The sequence below is a fragment of the Myotis lucifugus genome, unplaced genomic scaffold, assembly GCF_000147115.1.
Source record: "Myotis lucifugus unplaced genomic scaffold, Myoluc2.0 scaffold_116, whole genome shotgun sequence".
NCBI lineage: Eukaryota > Metazoa > Chordata > Mammalia > Chiroptera > Vespertilionidae > Myotis > Myotis lucifugus.
Genome location: NW_005871164.1, coordinates 1,761,032 through 1,788,068, shown reverse-complemented (window position 1 = coordinate 1,788,068; position 27,037 = coordinate 1,761,032). Strand labels below are relative to the sequence as shown.

Sequence of the window (27,037 nt, the reverse complement as noted above, 5' to 3'; positions counted from 1 at the left end):
ACACACGCCTCTCTCACTTCTTTACTCTGTCATACTCTCTCCCTCCCTGCAATTCTTTCGGCCACCATGTTCCCAAGTCTCAGTTTTCTCTTTGACCAAAAGTCCCACCCTTTGCCTGGCTAGCTAGTCAAGCTACATCACTCTGCCAAAGCCTGAGTCATGCTCCAGGTCCATGAAATCTCAGCTCACAGCCCTCATTGATCACCCCTCCTTCAAACAATGTAAAATGGCTCTTGTGTTTTCTGTAATCTCAGTACTCATACTTAATCTATTTTATCTTGAATTATTTCCAGTTGTTTCATTTAATAATATTTAGGCACTGTGTCTAGACACCTTAGATGTTTGTGTGTGTGTGTGTGTGTGTGTGTGTGTGTGTTTGCATTCAGTAGATTCTCATTATTTGTAGATTCTGTATTTGTGAATTCATCTACCCCCTAAATTTATTTTCACTCCCCAAAATCAACATTTGCCTGACGAAATTTTTATATACCTCATCATTTATCTTTTAAAATATAAGTTAAATATTTTTGAAACCTCCAAAGCACCTTCATGAGCAGTTTGAAAACCTGTTCTTGTTTTCCTCTTATGCTAGTATTCTTTTTTAAGTAGATTGTATAAGTGCCTAGAGGTTAAGGAACATATCTCTTTTGCTTCTGTATTTGTAAATGATCTAGTTTCGTGCTGAATATAAAGGAGTTGCCGATCATTCATAATTCCTTTAGCCCATGGTTGTCAGCCAGCTGTATTTAGACAAGGATTTCTGCAGCATTGTGGTGAAAATCAGTGTAATGAAGTTTGGTAGCATCAGGGTCCGGATGTACCTACAAAATGGATGACATTTTTTTTCATATCATATTCTCTTGACATTTCTTTCTTCCCTTGAAAACAAGAGCCAGTGGTGAGGCTCAAATTAACACTTCTCAGCTTCCAAAAAAGCTGCCAGGGACAAGGTTGAGTGAGGTGCTTCCAGCAGGGAGGTAAGATAAGATAACCACATTTTCTGTCTGCCTCAAGGCTGTACTACGTATCCTGAAGTGCTAGGAAAGGGACGAAGGGGTCCTTAAGAGCTGTGTCATTACTGAGCCAAAGGAACTCATTGGTTTCCACATAGAATTCTGAATTCTAAGAATTCACTATCATATCGATTTTTCTCAAATATTTCCCTTAGGTTAATTAAATGGCTTTATGTCCAATGAATTTAATGATTCTTTTTTGAGGAGCTCAGCTGTTCAGAAATCAAGGGATGAAGATTGATTTATTTATGCCCAGTTTAAAGCACAGCTGAGTTCCGTGGTGCAGATAGAAATGGATTAACTGCGGGGCTCCAAGGCTTTGTTGGCTGGGCCACTTCTCCGGCTGGGCAGAGGATGTGCATATTCAGAGGTGGTGATCCAATGGCTTGGACCTTCCAGGATTCATTAAAAAACGTTTACTTGATTACTAATGTAAGCACCACTCAGAATTTCTTTAGAAGAAGAAATCTTTACCTCAGCCCCAGAAAGAATGCAAAAGCAATAGGGAGATTCCATAATGGCCATCCGTAGACTCCTGCTTATTTGTCAGCGGGGATTATTGCCAACAAGAATTCTCTGTTGCTTCAGGAAACGCTGTCAGAAGATGAAGGAAAACACAAAGAAGCTTTGGAAGATCTTCACATGGCAGTCGATGAAGACTCGAGGAGCGAAAGCAGCAGTGCGGACGAGGGCAAAGAAAAGACCAAACTGCTGTTGGAAAGACTGAAAGCTCTAGAGGTAAGAAATGATACCATTTTAACACATCTAAAGAAAAATAGTGTTCTGCTTCTTTATTGGCACTGGTTTTGAATGAGTATAAACATTCCCTTCTCAATTCTCAGTTCCCTAGACTAATAGGATCCAGTCTCGCCCATTGCGATTTCTCTGTCAGTGATTAGCTGTCATGGTCTGCAGTGCTGACTTGTGGCCTAGTGATGAGATTGCATTGCCTTACAAAGAGTGCACTGGACAATGATTCACTTTAAATTCTGTTCAGCCCTTACACTGGATCAGGTCCCCTAAAATTGAAGGAAGAGGCTGTTCAATATTTCACTTCATTTACCCAATACCTAATATAAGGAATGAATGAGTGAATTGATAAATATCCAATACTATGTAAGGATGATTGTAAAAAAATATTTTTTAAAGCAGAACCATTATTTTCCCCCCCAAATATGCAGAAGTTCACTGTGTAAAACATGAAAGTAGAGGTGAAGCTTAGCTAAAGGTTGCTTGAGGGAGGTTTTTGAAAGATGACAATCCTCCAATATATGTTTGAAAATGCAGGGCTGTTACTTAATGGCATTTGACTTCACTTCAAGTGTTAATTCCTGAATGTGTATGGCTGTCCTCAGAGAACATTCCAGTTATCAGTTCTTGGTAGGGATTATACAGCTGAAAGGTTCAGTAAAGATGCCTTTTTCTATAAGTGGGCTCATCTTCTTTTAATGAGTTTTCTGTTAACATGTAGAACTGAGATATACTTACTTTTAAACAATGACTATGGGTAGCCCATCTCTTCTTAAACTAGGTACAAGGGGCCTTCAGAATCTCTAAAATTTAGTTCTCCCATTGGGTCTGCAGAATTCTGAAAACTTCAGGAGGGTGAAGAAATAAGATTGGAGATGTCTTGTTTTCTATGGTTGGTTTCGGAAATCTTGTCTTGAATCCACCATGTGGTCTACAGTGGGCATGCTACTCTTTTCACTCTAATTTCCTCAGCAATAGTAAAGCAAAATTGTTAAGATTATGGACTTTCAAACGAGATTCCCAGGGTTTGGTTTGAATCCCAGTTGTACTACTTTCTAGTTTTGAAACCTTGGGCAAATGAATTAGGCTCTCTGTGCCTCTGTTTCTTCAACTGCAAACATGGGGCTAATAGAAACTTACCTTACGGGGAAATAATGAGGATGTAATGACTTAATATTTATACAGCTGTGCCTGGCACATGGGCTCTTCTGTCCACCCACTTCAAGCTTCCTGCCATTCTTTAACTCATTTTTTTCCTACTTATCTGATACAATGATCAATTAAAGAACTATGAATGAAATACTTCAGCCACTGCACACAGGAGTGCCTGAAGGTAGGTAGGTCAAGCAAATGGTGTCACACAGGGCAGAAGAGAGGGCAGTTCAGGGAACTTCAGCAGCTCCCCTTGGGCGAACGGCCAGGAATCACTCCTTTCTTCCCAAAGGTTCTCGTACTTTTTTCATTTTTAAGATGGTTGCTGTGAACAGTGGGAAAACCTTCTCAAGGGACACTGAGGTTCTATCTGAGAGTTTTTGGAAACTCAGAGCTTTGTCTTCAGGATGACTTCACTGGATTGAACAATGGGGATGATTGGATATTACAAGGTCTTACTTCCCTAGAACCACCTACTTAAATACATAGTTTTGCTTATGATTACGGTAAAAAACACTTCTAGTCTACCTATTTGTCACTGAAAAAACTTTGTGAACAACATTTTGTTTAATCAAATCAAGAGCTATTTAAAAAATTATCTCTGGCGATGCATATTTCTTAAGCCCATACTGAGGAAAATGGAAGCAGTATTTTTTTTTTGTACTTTCACAGAGATCTTTATACTTCAGGCAACAACGCTTACATCCAACATTAGTTGGATGTAATGGATGATATTTCTAAGTGCCATTAAGCCCCACAATTTTAATTCACAAATCTATTTTATTTTCTAAGTTAATTTCCTCCAGGCAGAGTGTTACTGATTGTTTTCTAAAATGCTTTGCTCAACCTTAAGTGTACTCTCTCCTTGCTCCCAAATATCTTACTGTTGTCTATTTGAACATCGAGTAAAAGGAGATCTTCATTAAATATATGTAATATGTGTATATATACACCTATATAATCATACAAATATATATGTCTCATCCAATTTTTATATGAATTTCATGTTACTTTACTGTAATTTTTTTAAAATTAACTGTATGTGCTTTCTGTATAATCATTTGCATAAGTTAGCAATTATTGTATGAAAATAGAGGATTTGTTCTTAGAGACCACATTCATGGCCAACCACAGAGACCCACACAGATTTATACACTTCAACAAAGTGCTACTCTGGAAGATTGCAGGGGCATTAAATAGAATTCTTCAAAATTACTTGGGCAAATTATGATGTTGTACAGCAAGATTTTAGACAACCAAAAAAATACTTGTCATTGGCGTGTTTTTGAAACAACCATATATGTGTACTCTGACCTCTTGGCCTCTGGTGTTGCAGGAGGCACAGAGGAATGGTCTTACGAGTGATGGGGAGCAGCCCACCGTAATTCCTGCTCCCCAAACGGGTCCCAAGAAGGTGTGGAAAAGCAGAGGAGATGCTGAGTTGACTTCTAATAATACCATATTCTTGATTAATATCAGGAAAATATTTTAAAACAACCAAGTTTGAGGAGCCTCTGACTTTGAGAATTAAGTAAATTTATCCAAGTAAAGTATCCCCCACTGAGGAAAGTGTAGTGCCACCCCTACTCCAGAATGTTTTTTCTTGTGGGCCTTTCTGGGGCTGAATTCCTACTTGCACTCAAATTTAAATCCTTCTTTCTTCTTCCCAACCTCATGTAAAACAAAGCCCTCTTTACTCGATTTTTCCCCAAATGCAATCCCACAAAGGATATGTGGTCATAGAAGAATATTCCAAAGGCTAAAGGCTTTGAACTTGGTCTTTAGATGGCTCTGTTTTCTCTAAGTCCTTTAGGGCAGGGCATTTCATGCTTGCCCTTCTCAATCCCCAGCCTCCTACCCTAGAGCAGGGCCAGCTCTTTCCCACTTGCTCTCTCTCTCTCTCTCTCTCTCTCTCTCTCTCTCTCAGCCAAATTCCCCATCATTTACTGTGCAGAGATTTTTGGGTTTCTGTATTCCACTCACAGTGTCATTCCATTCCACTTATAGAGCTCAACAAGGTATTTGCTAAAGAAGACATTTACCTTCCAAAAAGAACTCTAGGGCTAGCAGTCAAAATAATATTAATACACACACATGCACACATATTTTCTTTCTCTTCTTAGCAGTTGTTTTCTCTACTCAGTGTCTTGGTTTCAGTAATTTTCAGTTGTTCATGAAGAAGAGGAGGCCACTTACCCTCACCTCCCAGCAATGACTTCCCCAGGGACTAAATTATGTTCGCTTAGGATCCTGATGTCTGGTGGAGAAACCATTTGGTGCATTTATATTTCCGTCATAAGGGACCCAATGGGCTATATGGATGCCACTTGAACTCATTTTCTATAAGTTTTTAAGCATTAGGTTCTTTTTTTTTCTTATTTAGAGTGTCCGGCTGCTATTTCAGAGACTGCTTACTCAGAATAAAGCTCATCATTTTTAACATGCTGCAGGCCCCATCTATCAAAGGACCACTCCTCCCTTCGACCTCATCCCACAGGGGTCTTTCAGATTTTTACCTCTATGATGGAGTGACTTGACCTTGTGTCTTCCCAGCTCTCTATTCCTCGGCTTGGGCCTTAGGCCCAGGTTTGTTCATGGCATGTTCCTTGAAATACAGGACTTGCTTGTCTCCAGGTCCCTTTCCTGAATCTCTCTCAGCCCTTTCTCCCTACTCATTGACCAGCTTCCTACCTGACTAGAAATCAAGATGAAATCCCTTTACCTCACTCTCAACTCCCATGGCATCTCTGCTTCCTAGACTCTGGCCAAGGGGGAGAAGAGGCCTGAGACCACCTGGGATTTCCCAGCCTCCAGGTAGATGCTGGTGCCATGGATACAGCCTCAGGTCAAAAGAACTTGGCTTCTTATAGGGAAAAACTTATTTTGTGCAGAAAAATATGGTCATTAGATGTGCTAAAGTAAATAGCTTTTTCTACTCAGTTTCACATTCCCGTGAAAGTATGACAATTAAAATGCTAAGTGTAAGCATTTGGTTAATCAGTAATTACTGTTTAAAATGAGGTAGCTTAAAATAGTAATTCTCAAACCTGGCTGCACATCACAATGACATGATGAGTTCGTAGTTGATAGATATTTATGTAATATCTTCTATGGGCTAAACACTGTTAGGCACTAGTATTAGAACTCCAACCCCAGTGTGTAGAGTCAGCATACATATTTAATAAAATAATAAATAATAAAACAAAGAAATAAATAGACAATTAAGTGCCTCTGAGTAAGAAAAATTAGCTGATATAATTATAAGAGAGTGGGGATGGAAACGAGAGGTATTTACCGCCAATGACCTCTGATACTGGGCCAGTTGAGTACAATCTATATACTAGTATATAAAAGGCTAAGCAACTGTCCAACCAGCCAACTGGCCAGTAGGTATGATGCACACTGACTACCAGGGGGCAGACACTCAATGCAGGAGCTGCTGAGCTGCAGTGACTTGGCAGTGGAGATTCTCGGGTGACGCAACCTGGAACCAGAGAGGAGGGAGCTCGATTCCTTGCGGGGCCGCACAATTCCACCTTCGGCCAAGGGTTATGTTGTTGCTGGGGGACTATAGCCCGGAATCTGGTTTACGGCACACTTGCATTTGTGTTCCACACCCTGTATGACAGCAACTTTGCAGAGTGCCCTCTCGCACTCTGGGACCTCTCGGGGTATGTCGGAGAGCCAGTTTCAGCCCAATCCCTGCAGGCCAAGCTGAGGGACTCCACCTGCTGGAGAGACCCCACTCACTCCATAGACGCCCTTTGAGCCGTGGCACTGCCCCAGGTGCAGCCGGCTGGGGAGGGACCATGGGAGATTGGCTCCCAGGCATGTCTGGCCGGTCTTGCCCAGTCCTATCCTGCCAGTCACCTTCTATTTAATTTCCTTTCAATGTGCATGAATCTGTGCACCAGGCCACTAGTATAAATCATAAAAAGGAGAGAGCTGAGTGAAAATCTGGAGAAAGAACAAGAAGAAACTGCAAGTGTAAAATTCCAGAGACGGTGAAAGCTTGGAAAATTAGAGAAACAGAAATATGAACTTTGTCCTGGGGCATATGGTATAAGATTAGAAAATGGAAAGAAGATGAGTTGAGAGAGGTAGATGGGGCCAGACTCTGTAAAGCTTCACAGGCCCCAGTCAAAGACTTTGGATGTAATTATCAATGTAAAGGGAAGCCGTTAGGGAAGTTACATGATCTGACTTGTGCTTTAGAAAGATAATTCTTGCTGCTTATTGAGCTAGCAGAAAGATAGAAGTAGAGGCCAGAACACCAGGTAGGAGGTAGTTTTAGATTTCAAATGAAAGCTATTAGTAGACTGGTCTAGGGTGGGCACCTAGGACTAATAGGTGGGTGAACTAACACCTGTGGGTGAGGTACATATGATTATTATCATACCCATTTTAAAGATTAGGAAATTGAGCCCCAGAAAGTTTGGGTAACTTGCCCAAGGTCACATAGTAAATAAGAGAATCAGAATTTGAACCCCAGTTGTATGGTTAAACTATGCTCTGCTGATAAGAAATGGTCGAGTAAGAATACATTTTAGAAGTGAGACCTGGAATTACTGATGCATTGGATGTGGAATATAAGAAAAAGTGAGAAATCATGGGTGACTTCTAATTTTTTGGTCTTAGCAATAGTGTGGAGTTGTACCAAATTTCTGGGGGAGATTAGGCTTAGAAGAGAGGTGACTTACAGAAAGGAATCCTATATAATAAAGGCTAGTATGCAAATTGTTCCCTCAACTGGGAGTTCGTCCAGGGGGCGGGGCTGGCCGGCCAACCACCACAGCCCCTTCCCGCAGCTGGCTCTGCCCCTGATTGGCCCTCCCACCCCAATCAGGTTGGGGCCGGCTGGCCAACCTCACACATCCCCTCCCCCCGGCCGGCCTGGCCCAGATCGGGGTGGGCAGGCCAGACCCCACCCATGCATGAATTTGTGCACCAGGCCTCTAGTGTACAATAATCAGGGTGGTTTTTTAGTGCATGTTGAGATACCTATTAAACATTCAAGTGATTATGCACCATAGGCAGTTTGATATCCAAGGCCAAGGTCAAGGCTAGAGATATGAATTTGAGAGTCATCAGCATATAGATGACAGTCTATGTTGCGGGACTTAATAAGGCCACATCAGTGTAAATGTGGACTCTCAGAGGGCAGAGCACAGGCCCCTGGTTGCCCCTCCAGTGGAGGTCTGGCTGAGGAAGAAGAGCCAGCCAGCCAGCCAATGAGACTGGGGGAAAGTAGTTCATGTGGTAGCAGGGAAATCAGAAAGGTGGAGGCGTCAGAGAAGCCTGCAGAGGAAAGTGCTTCAAAGGCAGCCTTGCGGGATGCTGCTAAGAGAATAAGAAGGATGAAGCACAGAATTCCTCGCTGGCTCAGAAGGAATGGGCCAGCTGAAAGCTTGAGAACAACCATTTCTGTTTGGAGTGGGTAGGAAGGTTGGAGACAGCACGTACAGGCAGCAATTTGAGGAGTTTTCCTATGGTTGAACTGGTATGGGGAGAGTCATGCTGTTACTGGCAGCCCAAGGACCCAGAAAAGGTGTTATCAGACAACCCCCCGCCCCCCGAGTCCGAAGGCTGCCACCACCTTGGTTCTTGTCCTGCTTGTATAAATGAACTTAAACGAGTGATGCCAGATGATCGCATTGTAATAAAGACAATTTATTTAAAACTAGAGGCCTGGTGCACGACATTCATGCACTGGGGGGGGGGTCCCCCTCAGCCTGCCCTGCACCCTTTTGCAGTCTGGGAGCCCTCAGGGGATGCCCGACTGACAGTTTGGAAATCTTTAGTGTGCTGTGTTTGCCAGCCGTCAGCCGGCTTCTGGCTGAGTGGTGCTCCCCCTGTGGGAGCACACTGATCACCAGGGGGCAGCTCCTGTGTTGAACATCTGCCCCCTGTTGGTCAGTGCGCATCATAGTGACCGGTTGTTCCACCATTTGGTCAATTTGCATATTACCCTTTTGTTATATAGGATTAAAGCAGGCACATTTGTCAAAGAAGGAAGGCAAGCAAATCTATGCATTTGGCTTATGAAGTGCTGGTGGGCTCGCAGCTAATCTGAAGAGTGAGTTGGGTGGGGATTTGAGGTGTTATATACCCTCCTGTCTATAGGTTTCAGAATTCCTCCCTTGAATATCTCAGTGTAGTTAAATTCCCAAGGCCCCTTCCCAGAATTCATGAGAAGCACCTGGCAGTTTTATTTTTCCAAGCCTCGAGACTTCTGGCTTCTCTGTTAGGGAGTTAAACAATAAGTAAAACTTCCCTTTTTTCTTTTCCTCTCCCCTCTACTTTCCTGCATTCTCTCCTTAGGGAGGGTTTTAACCATTTGCTCTCAAGTGTCCTGGCCTGGGGAAGATAATGACTTGTTATTTACAAGTTGGCTGTAAATTGCCCACACTGTTCGGCCTTATTTTAACATTCTTGTCTCAGTTTCCCTACTCCTCTTGCCCTGGAATTTTCCCAGCTTTTCACTGTCCTGAACAATATCTGAAGAAAGACGTAATAAAAGAGAAGCTCTTTTACAAAGACAGGTGACATTAGGGCATGCTAGTGTACTGATCCAGTGGAAAGGGAGAAATCCACAATGCAGGAGAAAGAAATATAAAGGTACCAGTGAAGTCTGCGAGCAGACAAGAGGGATGACACAGAACATCTAGAAATTGAGATGCCTGAAGACAGCCTGGGAAATTCCAAGTCTCTAGGTCCAAGATGGAGGACCAAGAGTGTTTTCATAAAAAAATGCAGGCGATTCTGGTGGACAGCCAGGGTTGAGAGCCAGGAGACAGCATGTAGAGTGGTATTTGTAGCTTCTCCGACACCTTATGTCTAGCTCAGTTCAGTTTAATCTCAGCGTTCTTTGCCCCCTGTCTTAAGTAGAACTTTTCCTGAACTTCAAACTTAGATGCAGACACCTTTCCCAAGCTTGTAGTCAGCAGTGCTCTGAGCACCTTCTACCTGCCTCTGATGGCTCCCTGACATGCTGTGGGATGATACACGCCCAGGTTTGGCTTTGGCTCCTCGCAGATGAGAGAGAGTCTAACTTCTTAGCATTTCTGATTGGCTTGGCTTGTTCTTCCTCTCACTTTTGTCCTCCCCAGTTCTAAGGAAATGTAAAAAAAAAAAAAACCTTAAAGTTATAAACCAGCAGGTGGTAGTCTGAATAGAGATCCTTAATGGTTTCCTTCTATTCTTTAGAGTCTATGACAGCTTGCTGACAGGTAATTCCAGACATGCCTGTCTTGAAGTATCAGGTGTATGTCTTCCTCCTGATTAATTTGTATCCAACTGTGGGTCACCTGGCAACAGTCACTGCACTAGGATTAGAGACAAAAACTCCTCTTTTTGTTCTTAAAAATTCCTTCCTGTGTCAGTATGTAACTTTGTACTAGCAATTTTCTGATTATAAAAGTGGTAAATAGTCACCTTGTAGAGAATTAGGAAAATATAAGGAAATAGATAAATTGTAATTACACCAAGCAGAACTATATGCTATTGACATTTTAGTATTTATATTACTAGTCATTTTAATTCTCTGTTGTAAATTAATTAAACCAAGAGAGGACAAAATATCACTTTATACAGTTTAGTAGCTTGCTCTTTAATTTAACATATAAAAATTATTCCCCCCTGTTCCTCAGTGTTCCTTAAAATAGGATTTAGTAGCTGTGTAGAAATGTATCAAATGGATACTGAGTACCATTTATTTAATCCCTTTGTGTTGGCTACGAAGGTTGTTGACCCTTTTTCATTATTATAAGCATCTGGGTCCATAAGCCTTTATACACAAATATTTATTTATTTATTTTTAAATATATTTTTATTGATTTGAGAGAGGAAGGGAGGAGAGAGAGATAGAAACATCAATGATGAGAGAGAATCATTGATCAGCTGCCTCCTGGATGCCCCCTACTGGGGATCGAGCCTGGAACCCGGGCATGTGCCCTTGACTGGAATCGAACCTGGGACCTTTCAGTCTGCAGGCCGACGCTCTATCCCCTGAGCCAAACCAGCTGGGGCTATACACAAATATTTAAATAAGATATTTAAAACATCTTTTTTAAAGTTATGCAGGTAGGCAGTTAGTTTTCTTCATACCCAGTTAAGCACCAATGGCTCTCTAAAAATAAGAATGCCGGGAATGACTCTGATGGGGCAGCACAGTTAGGAGAGAAGCACTGAAACCACCCTCTAAGGAGCCGCCATTCCTGCTCAATACTGTATAGGAGACAATGGTGGGAGGGGGGACGGGGGACATGGGCTGCCGAAACTGTGTATTTCAAAGATCTAAGTCCTCGAGAAAACTTTACAATGCAGGCAGTCCTGCTGCTTTGTCAAGGTACTGTGATGGCTTTTTCTAACCCAAGTCAAGGATGTCCTATTCAGACTGACTTTAACATAACAAAGAGCGGTCATGTAACTAGAAATGAGAGCATAGCAACGGATGGAGTCATGGATTAATGCAAAGGTTCAGACCAAGTCAGGGGGCCTTTTCTGTCTCAAGCTTTGCTCTCCTCTACGTGGGTGTCATTCTTAGGCAGGCTCTCTCTATGTGTTGGCAAAGTTGCCAGCCAGGAGCTTCTAATTCTGTACCCACTGATCAGCAGTGAAAAGGTTGTATCTATTTCCTTGTGGTTCCATGCAAAGTACTAGACTGCAGCGAGGATGTCAGGGCACAAGCTCGCATCTTGGCCACTGGAGGCTGGAGCATCACCCCTGACAGTCCCATCAATTCCATGATTTACCATAGTTATTGGGTTTTAGTTATTTAAGTGTTATATAACATCTAAGGAGCATCCATTCAGAAAGGTAGGATGCTATTTAGATGTTATCTTTTCTTTTTCTTCTGTGATGTCTTTTTCTCTCCTCTCCTCTTCTGTCCTCCCTTCATCCCTCATGACCCCCCACCCTTTTCCTCCACTCCTTCCCTTCTCCCTTCTTGGCCATCTCTAAGCCTGGGCTCCTGCTGGGTGCTGGAGTTACAAAGATCCACAGAGGATTTCTCTGCCCTTGAGACACATTGTTGGAGGGAAGACAAACATATACTAGTTTACATCATAAAAATAATGCACATTAACATTTTTAAAAATTAAAATGTATGTACAAGGGTCATGGAGTGCCAAATACTTTTTGGAGGAGGCAAGGCAATAAGAATGTACCATTTGATGCTTCATGCAAATTTTCAGGGCAAGCAGTGAGAGGAAAGGCAGAAGGAGCAAGGCAGCAAAGCTTACAGCAAGCAGCCCCATGGAGCCACTGGACGTGGTCAGCCTGGAGCCTGGAGTATACATGCCAGAGCGAACCCGAAAGGCTTGGCCTGGCCTGTAAGTGCATGAGCATGAGCCTCCCCATCTATCCAGCACATGGAGAGGAAGAGCTAACAGCTTTTGTTGTTGAAACTCACAGAGTGTATAATCGTGCCTCTAATCTGTTTAGAGGTGATCTTAACTGACAGCCCCCGGGGTTTCCACAGCGCCCTGGAGCTGCCCATCTTTACAGCATAAATGACGTGGCCAGACAATCACGCCAAGTGGTGGTGCAGCAGACCTGAGCCACGGAGGGAATATGTCTGGAGTGAAAGCTCAGGCCCCCATCGACTTCAGAGGAAACTCCTTTGGCGTGTAGAAAAAATACGTATATTCCATAAACTGAAGTCCTACCAATCACCGAGAGCCTTTGATCGGCCCTGGTTGGACTTCTGCCATCTCTTCACCACTGATGTGAGGGAACGAAACCTGCCCGCAGTTTAGGTTCCCCACAGTAATAGGCAGCTGCGGATTCCTCTTACCCTGGGTTTTGTTAGCAGCCACAACACTGTTTTACAGCTGCCCTTTTGGCCTTCCAGCCCCCCGAAGCTTGTTCAATCGAGAATGACCTTTTTATCAGTTATGAGCGACTTCTGAGGGGAGAGGAGAGAGCTCTGTGCTGTGAGGTAGTGGGAGGGAGAGTGAGGGGCCTGTGCCGGCTCTGCATGGCTGGGCTGGATGTGCGTGGGAGCTTGTTAGCTACACCTCACGTGTTAGAAAAAGCCAATGTCAAGAATTAATCTGCATAAATATGCTACTTTGCCTGGCTCTGATTTGTGTGGGAACTTGTAAGAAAACCCCAGATCTTATAGAAGGCCAATGCATCAAGGTCTAATCTCCACAAATACTCCAGGAGCGATCAAAGAAGAAAAATGAGCTGTGGGCCATCATTAATTGTGCCCAAAGATAATTAGAACAAAGTGCTGTTAATTGTACGTTGGTTTAATGTTATGTAGCCGCGGCCTTGCTTTTTTTTCACTGCGAGTATAAATTTTGATGTCAGAAACTGAAAGCTGGCTGGCTTGATTAATCAAAAGGCCTCAGTTTGCTTAGTTACAGCCAATTAGGCATTTTAATTCTTACTCTACAAACTATTATGAAGCCTAGTATGTCCTGAGTATAATTGGAAAACAAAACGTCAAGTCTTGGTGTTTTTTGCATAGTGGGTATCTGAGTGGTTCTAGATGGGACACTTCTATGTAACTTACCCACGTGTCGTGAGGGGAAATGACAAGCTATGGTTCAGAAAAGCACCATGATTGGTGAGCTGCCCCAGCTACAGGATGGCAGCGTCCTGTAAACTCTAACAGTTCACCAGGAGAAACTGACCCAGCCTTGGGAAGGGAAACAGCAGTGGCTCCAGGATGGGATCCAGAACAAAGCCCTTGTTACACCTTCACTTGCTGAGTCACCCTCATCATATGGGAATAGGCTAGTAAGTGTAAGAAATTCACTCACTGGGAGTTCACATGGTGGCCTTTTGAAGGTGATCTAATCCATTGGCATTCAATTCATCCCCACCCTAGCGCCTCACTACCCAGGGAGGGGAAATATACAGTTTTACTGTATAACCAAAGCAGTGTGCAGTGTGACCGAGGTACTAGAATGGGTCAGGGGTTTTAAGATTTGGACGTGGGAGGGGAGATTATAAATACAAGCTGTCCTGGGTATAAGAATCTCTGCAGTATTAGTTTTGGTAATTACTCCTATTTCAGAACTATCTAAAGGATACCTTTGTTTTTCTTTGTGAATTTAACTTTCTACATGCCCATGTCCCTGGCATGCTGAATCCCACGCTGCCCCTGGTTTCCTGGTGAGTTACAGCCCACCAAGGGCAGGCTCGGCCCCTCCTTCGAGGCTCAGGGTCCCAAGTCCTCGGCCGATGCAGTGAGTGGGGATCATCTCTAATGTAAGCTCCCACCTGCTCTCAGAAAGACACAGCTTGTCACAGGCGCCTGTTGTTTGTTTTGAAAGGACAGCATTTCAACATAGCAAAGGAAAAAAGAAGTACCTTTAAAATTACAAAAAGGAACATTATCTGTGCAGAAATCTCGGATGTTTTCCTCAAGGCAGAAGCTTTTCCTTCACTTCTTATTTATAGTCGCATCCCCAGGAGTTTTCTTAGAAACACGAAAAATGCCTTTTCCTGTGACATCATTATTTTTGTTGGCTTTGTATGTGCCCAGGGCCAAAATCAAATTGCTTTTGGTAATCTCATAAAACACCAAGATGATCATGAAGTCATTTAGAGGAACCTGCCGCCACACATGTGGTAATTTGGGACGTGGCTCTAGGTAAGTCCGGCTTAAGAAGAGAAGCAGCCACAGGCAAACAGCAGATGACGGGCAGATGGCCCTAAAAGGGGTTCCTCAGGAATCCGGGTAACCAGAACACTCCCTGCAGGCTAGCTCTGTGAGAGAGACAAATAAGAAAGCAAACAGGTTTTCTGCCCGAAAGCAGTGTGTGGGCACTGGCTGCAGTGAATGTAAATTCTTGAGCACAGACCCCGGTTAGGCCTTGCCCAGCCTCAGTGCCCAAACCTGGTCCCCAAAGCCTCATCAGGAAACATGGAAGCCGTGCTCACGATCAAACAGTTATTACAATAGACTAATAAGTACATATTGAATATAACACTAATGCTATAACTCATACAGTATTGACATTTTATGTGTTATTTTGGTAAATTCACTGATAATACGGTTTAGGGGAAAAATGTAAAAAATATTTATCTACTAAGCTTATGTGGTTCTTAAACTAGCTGAGCTCCCAACTCTAAAAGAGGACTTTTTCAAAAGCATTTTTAGTAAGGTGCATTCTAGGAGTAAATGTACAGTGAACAGATTAAAGTTTGGTTTAAAAAATTAATTTTTTTATCCCATATTCATCCATTATAAAATGACAATTGTCAAAGAGCTAGAAGGGAGTCCTTTGTTCTTCCTTTCCTGTTGCCCTTACATTCTCCTATGCTTATTCACACACACACACACACACACACACACACACACACACACACACGCACAGGCTGCCGGCGATCCCAGAGGGGACTTTATTTCAGTGAGGCACACGGTGACTTGATTTGAGGGCTGTGAGACACTTGGCCTCCAGACTCGTGGCCTGTTTTCCTCATCGCCAAGACTCATCCTTCACTTGCTCACCAGCTTTTTGGCTTCTCCTATCACTAAGGGTGTGGGATAGGCGGGGGTGGGGGGTGGGGTTCTCTTGTCCCTCTCCTCCCCATGTTTCTCTCTTCTGTTTCTCCGGATTCTTGTTGCTTTTGAGTTGGGATAGTAAGCCTTTTCAGTCCCTCAGTATTTTCCTTTCCTTCCACATAACGAATTGCTTACAGTGCATCAGCCAGTCACTTTATATTAATCTGAGTGTTTGAGGCTCTGGCCTTGAGTATTTGTGCCTGGGAATCACTATCCACTTGCCAGGGTGCTGGTGTGGGAGCGAGGGGGAGGAAAATATTGTCCAGGGTCTGCAGTCATTTCAAACACTCCCAGAGGCCAGGTTCCGGGTGGCCACCCTTGGTCTGTGATGGTGCCTTCCGTCTTCGACTTTGAGTGAAGGGCTGAAGGATGGTCCCCTCTCACACAGCCTCGTGTCCAGAGATTGTCATCATTTGCTACCCCTCCCCCAACTCAAATTAGGTTCCCACACTGCTACTCTGAGTGGCCACTTGATATTTTCTCCAGCTGCAGGTCAGTGAGCGTGCAGCCGCCACCGGGTCTCTGCCCACCTGCCAGCACCCTGTGCAGGCAGCAGCCCCGGTACCTTCTCTCCACAGCTGCTTGGGCACCTGAGATGAATCCTGTTGCAATGAGCTGCAAACCTGCATACAAACAAGTCACTCCTCAAACCAGACCTTCATGCAGGGGCCCGCTCTAGCCTGGAAGTCTCACTTGCATTGTTGCTTCAGGAAAAGTACAGAGAAAGTGCCCACAGAAAATAGTAAATGAAGTGGTGACATAAAGATAACTAGGTTCTTATTACAATCTACTGTTATCCATGTCAGCCGGCAGACACTTGTCACCGCTCCCTCCCCTTCGCGTTCATTCCGGAGGCACCCATAAGGGTGCCAGGGACTTGGAAAAAGACCTAAAAGCCCCCATGTGTCTCAGATCAGGCTGATCTCAGTGTTGGTAGCAGGTTTGCGTATCTCTACCCAGGGGCTAAGTTCATCGCAGAAAGTATAAATGAATCCTTTTCCCTGAGGAATGAGAAGTGATTCTCCTCACAGGACACTGCACTCAATTGAGACTAGTGAGGAAATGCACTCTATATATCCCCAAATGAGATTTGGTCAGTTCCTCATTTTCTTCTTCTGGGATCTACCTTCCAAAGAAACCAAGGGTCGTGTCATCCCTCCCTAAGGTGGGCTCCTGGGAAGCCAGGTCCGGGTTACAATTTCACCTGAATTCCTATTGGGCAGGGCTCACTGTGTGGAAGTGTAGCCTCTGCTTAAATCTCCCAGGCAGCGGACTCTGCATATGAACAGAGGTTGAAAACAAGAACAGGGACCCTGCCTAAGTGATGGCTAAGCAAGATACAACAGTCAGAGAACTAATCTCCTTTCTGTTCTTCAGCCACAGGGAGCTGTGCACTATCTGCTGAGGAAATCATTTCATTTTAAATTACACTCTATTATTAATGCTGATAAACCAGGGAGTGACAAAGCCCAGGGCAGACTCACCCATTTTGCATCATTTCCAGTTTGCATTTATGCTACTATCAGTACATACATTAGCATATCTTATTTTTAAATCAGCATTGCTGTGCAATGCCACTTAATGACTTTTAAGCAAAATAACTAATCCATAGTTTGTCTTTTTTTACTTTTAAAAAAATTTAGAGAGAGAAGAATGTAGAGGGAGGGAGAGAGAGAGAGAGAGAGAGAGAGAGAGAGAGAGAGAGAATGAGAAACCAATTTGTTGTTCTACTTATTTATACACTCATTGGTTGATTCTTGTATGTGTATATGCTCTGACCAGGGATCAGATCCACAGTGCTCTAACCAACTGAGCTATCCAGCCAGGGCCCTTTTTGCTTTTTAACACCCCAAATAAGAGCTTTTCAAATACATCCCAATATTAACAACTTGAAAGTTTATAATTCTTAGAGTTCTCCTGTTTGATTTGTATGTTATCACATATTTAATTTGCTTTAATTTAAGGATTGCCACATGTATTTGAATTCACATTAAACATCTGACAAATAAGAAACCATTCGGATCCTCCAGATAGAAGTAGCCTGCCCCATGAGACTGAATTTTTATTGTATGTGTAGGAAACACCTGTTAATTTACTTCAGCAATTTTGATCAAATGCTTTATAACTCTCACTTTTCAAAACTAAATCTTGTAACAATTTGGCCTCATACGTGAACTCCTGAAGGTGAGGCAGCATTCATACAGTGAGGCTGCCAGCTCACTGTGTACCATTTTCATTTACTTTCCGACTTTCCAACACAGATGGATGCGGAAGAGACCTTTTGGACAGGTGGGAAGCAGTGATTGCTTAGTCGGCACCGCAGAAAGGTACATGGTTTTTCAGGGCAGTTGGCCCTGCAGGGTCAATTAAAGTCCAAAGACCAGCAAAACATCATGATTACTCATTACCACCAATTAAACCCAGTGCTCACCCTTAGATGCTCTGGATCCTGGATCAGTAGCCTCTTTTCCTCTGGATGCCCTAGCAGGTCACCTGCCTTGACTCTGCCGGAGGACAGCCTGTTTCTTAAAGAATATCTCACTGAGGTTCTCCCCCAGCTCCTTCTGCAGAAGCAGACCTGGAAATTGATTGTCCAACAATATGAGGGACAATCACCTGGCCAGCCTCCCTTACCTCCCTCTCGAATTATGACATCATCAGTAACTCCCCCATTTCACTCATTTCCTCTTTTTAGCTCCCTTCCCAGACTCCAGTAGTCAAATTAAAATGCAAATCCCTTGGGACAACCAGCACATAAATATGAATTTCCTGCCAAAGGCAAGTGGGACTTGCCTGTACCTATTAGCCAGAGAAGTAAAGAGACCTTATCCTTTTTGGTTCTGGACTTTGAAATGTTTCTAATGCTGAGGCAGCATGGTAGAAATGAGCACAGAGTTGGAACTCTTCAGTTCTGGGTTCAGATTCTGCTCCTGTCACTAACTTTGGGGAAGTTCAACACTCTGAGCCTCAGTTCTCCATCTGTAGAATGGGAGTAATAAAACATATTCAAATGGATTCGATAGAAGGTACTATTGTTTAATGCTAGCATAGGGTATGGCACAATAGGAAAAACTGCTTTCTTCCTTTTAAATCGAAAACGTCAGGGTTGTTCCCGTTAGATGAGACTGAGGCAATTCTTTTCATCCAGGTTGTAGGAAAAGGGACCTATTGTGGATGTTAAAACCCTGGGTGCTTTGCTCCCTTAATGTCTCATCAGGCATCCACATGATGGGCTATTACCTCCATCAATCCCCAAGTGCTTGGAGACCCTCCTGCTCCTTAGGTGAGTTTATTGCTGCCACTGATGCCCACTTCCCTTGCCCTACTTGTTCAACTGTTGACAACACCCTTGATGGTGCTTCTGATCATTTCCCCCTTCTCCTCCCCTGTCCCCACAGGGACAGATCACCCCCAGGGTTCCAGGCTTTGAGTGGGAGTGTGGGAAGGCTTGTCAGTTAGTCCCTTTCCCAGGGCTCTGATCATTATGGGGTGTGGGTGTGGGTATGGGGAGCACAACATCCAAGTGTTCCCTACTCTCTATATGCACATTGATATCCAGCCACAGGAGATATTTATTTAGCTTATAATGAAGTTTCTGTCATCATACAGTCTCAGTTGTTAAAATATGAGAGATTCTCATTTCATCAGTGGTTATGTCTTAAGGGCAGATGGGGGCAACGGGATGGTTTATCAATGAACAAGCACTCATTGGGGCAAGTCTAGAGAAAGCCGGTAGGGTGTTGCACTGTGGCACTATAAAACTCAACTCAGAGCCTTTTCTAGCTTCTTATTTTTCCAGTTTTATTGAGATAGAATTGAGGTACAGCCCTGTGTAAGTCCAAGGCGTACAGCACACAAAGTAACAATGCATTGTACTTGGAGATCAGCAGATCCTTTTAATTACACTTTCATCTTAATGATGATGCAGATTAGCCAGGTTTTGCAGAACTGTTGCCTTGTTCTTCCTCAGAGGTACCCATCCTCTTGGCAGACAGAAGCCACTTAGTTCCTTTAGGCAGAGGTAGAAAGGCACCTAGGAGTTTGTGTGCTCGATTGCTTTGGCCTGGTGACCTTTGCTAATAAACGCAGCTGGGCAGCATTTACCTCTGACTTTTGCTTGATGTAGTAGAATGCTTGACTGGTCATGTCATCTACTAGAAATTAAGGTCAATTGGTTTCCATAATGAATTATTTTATTCAAGCTTTTGTCCAGATTACTTTAAACTCTGTTATTTTCCATCCACCTTCAAAACATTTTCTTATCTTTATGTCCATAATTTTCAGATCAAATTGTGCCTACATTTCAGAAAATGTGGGCTCATGTTTTTAATCATAGATACCAAATAGATACCAACAATGACACAAAAATGCCAAAAATTTTAAAAATGTGAGCGATTTTTAAACTGTGGTCCCTGGACCAATGACATCATCCCTGGGAGCCTTTTAGAAATGGAAAGTCTCAGGCCCACAGATTCAGAGACTCTGGGGAGCGTGGCCAGCAATAGTTGTGTGTGTGTTTTTTTAATTCTTTATTATTTAAAGTATCCTTTGTCAAATATTAATTGAGCATAGTGGTTTGAGTCGATTTCTGGGTTCTCAGTTCTGTTCCATAAGTCTAGTCTATATGTCTGTTCTTGTGTCAGTACCAGGCACTTTTGAGGACAGTGGCTTTGTAATATAGCTTGATGTCTGGTATTGTAATCCCTCCAACTGTGTTCTTTTTTCTCCAGACTGCTGTGGCTATTCAGGGTCTTTTTTTATTCAATATAAATTTGGGGGGAGTTTGTACTAGATCTGGGAAATAGGTCATTGGTGTTTTAATGGGGATTGCATTGAACTTATAGATTGCTTTGGGTAGTATGGACATTTTAATGATGTTGGTTCTACCAATCCATGAGCACGGTATATTCTCCCATTTGTTTATGTCTTCCTCTATCTCTTTTTTCAACATCCTGTAATTTTCTGAGTACAGGTCTTTTACCTCCTTAGTTAAGTTTATTCCTAGGTATCTTACTTTTTTGTTGCAATGGTAAATGGGATTGTGTTTTTAGTTTCTCTTTCTGTGAGTTCTTTGTTGATGTATAAAAAAGCTATAGATTTTTGGGTGTTAATTTTATATCCTGCTACATTGCCAAATTCATTTATTATATGACAAACCTACAGCCAACATCATACTCAATGGGCAAAAACTAAAACAATTTCCCGTAAGAACAGGAACAAGACAGGGATTCCCATTTTCACCACTTGTGTTCCACATAGTACTGGAAGTGCTAGCTATAGCAATCAGACAAGAAGAAGAAATAAAAGGCATCCAAATTGGAAAAGAAGAAGTAAAATTGTCATTATTCACAGATGACATGATATTGTACATAGAAAACCCTAAAGACTCCATCAGAAATTGTTTTTAATAAGACCTCCAGGGGATTCTGATGAAAGTTGAAGTTTGAGAACTACTGGTGTTGATTATTATATTGAATTACCTCTAATAAAACTGTTCTTAGGTTTGATATTTTTTGAAAAGTCTAATTTCAGATTGAATAAGGATGGCTAATTAAGTATTTTTCTTTTCTGATTTATCAGCTAATATTTATTTATTGAAATCTATTTTAAACACCATAGATATTCAAAATGCCAAATGTGGGTGAGCATATCTAAGGTAATTTGTTGACTTTTAAAGTTAGTAAGAAACTGTGACACATCCAGTTGAAATAAATCAAGTAGTCATACTATTGGATTTGGTATTTGCCCCTCTCATTAGCATCTTATAAGATGCTCAAATATGCTTTCCCAAAGGAGGAAGATTAATGGATGACAGCAGTGGTTAATGATCAGTTTTGATGACCAGATATAGAACTACAATGGTTTGTTTCTTTAATCAATAATCATGTTTAATCAGAAAGTGTGTTTGCATATACTTTGCTGGGTAATTGCAGAAACATGAGTCAGGGTTTTTTGTTTCAAGTAACAACAAAAAAAAGTTGAAATTAGCTTAAGGGGGTAACAGAACTCACTGACTGATGCAAATGAAATGTCCAGGGATAGGTTAAATCTCAGGCATTGCTGGGTCTAGGTTTCAGACAGTATCAGCAGGAATCAGCTCGCTGTGCTGCTTTTGGGGTCATTTCATTCTCAGGCAGGATCTGTCAAATGGTAGTAAAAAGTATCTGCAGCAGCAAGTTTCTGTGCTACCAGGGTCCAGCAGCCCCAGTGGATGGCATGTCATCCCAGGTAATTATCAGGGCCTACTCACATTGGGTAAGTTTGGAGCCCATTGGACTATGGCTGATTGGCCATGATGGGCCATTGCATCACCATGGGCCTGGGAGGTAGGGTCAGCTCTACCTAAAACTGTATGGACCATGAATGAGACAAGAGTGGTCTACCAATGGACAATCAGGGCAAGATGCTGGAGGATGGTAGAATGGTTGCTAGGCAAGTAAAAACAGCAGAAATGCTGTACTCAGAGGCAATTTGGAAAGGTTTTATCTCTAAGTATGTTTTCTAGTAGATGTTCTTGTTTTTATGCTAGAAACAGCTGTCTGATTGGGGGGGAAGGAGTGCTGGTTTGGATGCTAGCATGCTTGTTTCTAAGGATCGCTCCACTCCTGACTTTGTGGGCTTCACCGACTTTTACTTGCTTACAGATCTGACCACTGGCTTTTAGCTATTTTGCTTTTACCCTCATGTAGCAGTTAAAAATCAAGTTAGAGTAGGGGAAAATATTTTAAAATGTTAATTTTAATAGGAATTTAAGTGATCCTAAAAGTTGTGTTTATTTTTATTACTAATCTAATTATCAATATAAAAGTAATTTTATTATATTTATATTGTAATTATAAAATAAATGAAAAAAGAAGAGTTAAAAATTACTTAACTGCTCTTCCCCATGGTATCTTAGCATTTTGTTTTGTTTGCTTATAGTATTTTTTTCCTGTATATTCTTAATTGTAAGCATGTGGCATGATTACAAACCCAGATCTTTGAAGAAGAATATATAAAATTGTACTACTTGCTTTTTAAAATTTAACATTTAGTCATAAGAATCTGCAATAATCATACATTTTTATGGCTGAATAATATCCTGCCAATGATGTATCATCATATTATCCTGTAGTTAAACATTCAGATTGTTGCTGATTATCTACAGTTACTGTGTTTCTACATCACCTTCTGTTCCTGGAAGATGAGATTTAGCCAGCACTTACAGATCAGGCATCCAGATGTTTCTGTTTGACATGTTTTACACATAAACAGCTCATGAAAGTCTAGTAGTGCAGCCTTGGTCCAATATTTGCAGAATCCCTATTCGATCTCTCCCCATAAGTAATCCTGTGAGATCAGACCTAGCACATTAGGTGCATAGTAAGTGAAAATGGGCCTGTAAAGCACTTGTAAAAAGTAGAATTCTTTCAGGTCAGTGATCAATAGGGGTGATGAGTGCTAAGTCAGCAAGCAGTCAAGGAACCAAAGAAAAACTGGAAAGATCTTCCCTGCCCCTCCTACTCTTTCCCTCCATTAATGAAGTTCATCTATGGATGAATGAAGGCCCGTTTCAGCCTACAGAGATTGCTGAAATTGTGGAGATTTTTACTTTCCTTATTCAAGTTTAATTCATGAGTGGCAGTTCTATTACTTATGCATGAATGAGACTCAATACAATTTTCAATAAACTGCACTATAATAGTTGTAGTTATCTACTTTGTAGGATGCCTAGCTCAGGCTTCTAATTATGGTGCACTGCCCTCTCGGCTTTCCTAATTTATAATGTCAAGATGGGTTTAGTTTTAATAAATGTAGCTGTGGGGAGAAGACTTAAGATCAAAAGTTAAATGTTTAAGTGTTTTTTAAAGGTCTTTTTTTCCGCATCATCACTATTAAACAAATGAGGACGCTTGTAGAAATTCTTCCCTTACTCTCTTTTATCCCCCATTGGAGGACATGATGATCTGATAATTTAAAATGTAAAAATAAAAGAATGTACACATGTATGCAATTCCCTTGCCTCCTGACCTAGTTTTATTGAAAATCTCTTAGAAATGAACTTGCAAAAATGTGAATGCTGCAGCTATACTTGGAGGAAGTGAGAGGGAGTAAGGACAAGGGTCCGATCCCACAACCACCATGTATCAATTCTGTTCCACTTCGCCCCATAGACACACCTTTGTCCGTGAAAGCCATTTCTCCCTCTCCCACCCCTCCCTTTCTTCTCACTTCCCTCCCTCCTTTCTCTTCCTTCCCACCATCTCTCTTTTTCCTCTTCCCCTCCCTCTACTTTTCTCCAATAAAGTTGTTTAAATATATTACCATTCCCTTAGCTGCAGGAGGGATTCCTAAGGAGCAGGTGCAAAGGAAGCATTGGGATATTCCCCTGGGCAATCCTTGGCGAGGAGACATGCTGTAGCCCTGAACCTTTAACCAGCAGAGTCCTCAGAAATGTCCCATCTGAGGCGGAGGGAGGGAAAGTCTCAATGCAAGATCACCGGCTAGTTAGGACCAGTCAGGCATGGAGAATACAGCTCTCCTGACTCTCTCCTGAGCCCCTTAACTTGTCATGGGTCATGGATTACTTTGAAAATGTAACGAAAGCCCTGGGTTCTTTTAGCTGAAAGTGCACTCATGTGCACACTCACAGTATTTCTCAAATAATTTTATGGGGTCCCAGAACTCCTGACGCCTATTTGTTAAAGTCCTGTCCACCTCCGGTAGGAATCCCTGAGTACCTCCATGCATCTTTGTTTTCCACTGTTGCCTCTGATTTCTGAAATTTCCAGTCCTAATCAATTCTCTCTGGCTGAAAGGTCAGGGGAGGGAAGCTATTTGGGGATAAAACAGGACTTTCCCAGCATACGTTAACTTATGCCACCGTGGCAACCACCTGCACAGACCTGATATTGGGCTTTCTGGGATTGGAGAAGGAGATGCCTTTTGAAATGTTTAGTATATAGCCTCCTTGTTTGAAAGAGAAGAGAGCTTCGAAGCTCAGAGGATGAAATAGCTTATTCCAGTCCACGTTGAAACATAGCATGGAGCTCAGGGTCTTACCAACACATGTGCCAATGTGTATGCTCTTTATATTAACAAGTATGGAAAAGCATTGAGTTTGTGCTGGGCCAACTTGGTTGGTTGATTCTCTCAAATCTGACATTCTCTCTCCCCCTCTTCCTCCTTTGGGAGTATTTAATTTGGAGATTCATAATAGATGCCAGCCCCAAATCTATTGGTGGAAGCCAAATAGTTTACATTCTACACTAGCTGTTCTACACAAATTGAATAATTCAGACCACCATTGATTTTTGCAAAGGTTCTTAACAGCTTGGCATGTTGCTGTCAGGAAGGGAAATTTCTCTCCCCAAACTTCAGGCCTCTTCGCTCTCTGACAACAAACAGCAGTCAGAACTCTGTGTCCCCAATGCCATCGAGTTTTTATGTCCAGTGTCCGAATTTCTAACATAGTCATTTTAGAATGCAAGATTTTTCAAGTCTAACTTTATATTAAGAAGTGTTAAGCCAATAAAACATTATTATTTAGTCCTCTTTTCTTACCAAAAGTGAACACTTAATACAAATGAACATAGTCATAAAATGAAAGTTTTTATGTTTTTGAAATAAAAGAGTAAAGGCTTTGTATTATGAATAGCTCTAGCAGAGTTAGTCAGCCTTCCATGTGTATTCCCTCTCATCCCTTTGCCATTTTCCTAAATTCTCTTAACAGCCAGCAACTGTGGCTCTTGGTGGGCAAACTGCCCAAGTTTCCCTACCTGCAAGGAGAACCATTTGCACCTCCACTGGGGGAAGCCCAATGAAGAAAAGGAAGAGGGGAAATAGTCTCCAGTTCCTTTGACTTTGAGGGGTTGACCTCAAGTTATCCGCCAAGGGACTATGTCTCATGGTGCACCCTTGCTTGGTCTCCTTCCTTGATTAGTCCCACTTTCCTACTCACCTACTGGTTCCTGCCAAGAACTCTTCCTAATAAACCCTTTCACACAAATCTGCATCCATTATCTGCTTTGGGGGAATCCAACAGAGGCAGTGTCCTCTTAAAATTATAGAATTGATACATATGCTTTTTAGGAAAAGAAAATAGAAACTATAAAGAAGTCAAAGAAAAAATACGCCAGCCCCATCCATTCTGGCTAAGTGGATAGAGCATCAGCCCACTGACTGAAGAGTCCTGGGTTCAATTCCGGTAAAGGACACATACCTGAGTTGCAGACTTGATCCCCAGCCCTGATCAAGTTAGGGAGGCAACCAATTGATGTGTCTCTCTCTCTCTGTTTCTCCCCTTCCCTTCCACTCTCTCTAAAAATCAATGGAAAAATATCTTCAGGTGAGGATTAACAACAACAACAACAAAATACTCCAGAACTATCAGAAAGAGAAACTAAGAAAACCATCTCATTTTCAATTTCATCAAAAAAAATAATACCTGTAAATAAATTCAAGCAAGGAAGTAAAAAGATCTGTACTCAGAAAATTATGAAACACTGAAGACAGAAATTGAAGATACAAAGAATGGAAGCTTATACTATGTTCATGGGCAGGAAGAATTAACATACTTAAAATGCCCATACTACCCAAAGAAATCTATAGGTTCAATACAATCCTTATTAAAATACCAATGACATTTTTCAAAGAACTAGAACAAATAATCCAAAAATGTATATGGAACCACAAAAGACCCAGAACAGCCACAGCAATCTTGAAGAAGAAGAACAAAGTTGGAGGTATCATGCTACCAGATAGCAATCTATATTACAAGTCTATCATAATCAAAACAGCATGGTACTGGCATAAAAACAGACTTACAGATCAATAGAGAGCCCTAAAAGAAACCAATGCTTATATGGTCAATTATATATGACAAAAGAGGCAATGACATACAATGGGGTAAAGACAGTCTATTCAATAAATGGTGTTGGAAAAATTGTACAGATAGATGCAAAAAATGACACTAGACCACTTTCTTGAATCATATCTAGACTAATAAAAGGGCAATATGCTAATTAGACCAGTGACATCTTCTGGGCATCCTTCTGGACAAAGCCACAGTGGTGATCAGGCAGGCAGGCAGATCGGTTGGGGGCAATCAGGCCATCAGGGGAGAGTGTTTAGGGGCGATCAGGCCAGCAGGGGAGAGCGGTTAGGGGTGATCAGGCAGGCAGGTGAGCAGTTAGGGACAGTAAGCCAGGCAGGCAGAGTGGTTAGGGGTGATCAGGCAGGCAGGCAGGTAAGCGGTTAGGAGCCAGCACTCCCGGATTGCGAGAGATGCCCGATACATATATACAATAGAATATTACTCAGGCATAAAAAAAATGAAATCTTACCATTTGTGACAATTCCACCTACATTTCATTTAATGAATGAAATGTAGGTGGAATTAGAGAGTATTATGCTAAGTGCAATAAGTCACATAGAGAACAACTGCCATATTATTTCACTTATATGTGGAATAAAAAAAATAAGTAAACAAACAAAACAGAAACAGACTCATAGATGCAGAGAACAAACTTATGGTTGCCAGATAGGAGGGAGCTTGGGGAGCTGGGTGAAAAGGTGAAGGAATTAAGAAGTATAAATTGGTAGTCACAGAATAGTCATG

General features: G+C 42.1%; 1 protein-coding gene across 1 annotated transcript in view; it reads left to right on the top strand.

The window, feature by feature from the left end:
• Positions 1-27,037, top strand: part of NCKAP5 (NCK associated protein 5) — an 859,015-nt gene that overhangs the window by 629,462 nt on the left and 202,516 nt on the right. Inside the window, exon 8 of the mRNA XM_023757884.1 lies at positions 1,602-1,751. Within this exon, the coding sequence (XP_023613652.1) occupies positions 1,602-1,751 (150 nt within the window). The remainder of the gene's footprint in view (positions 1-1,601; positions 1,752-27,037) is intronic.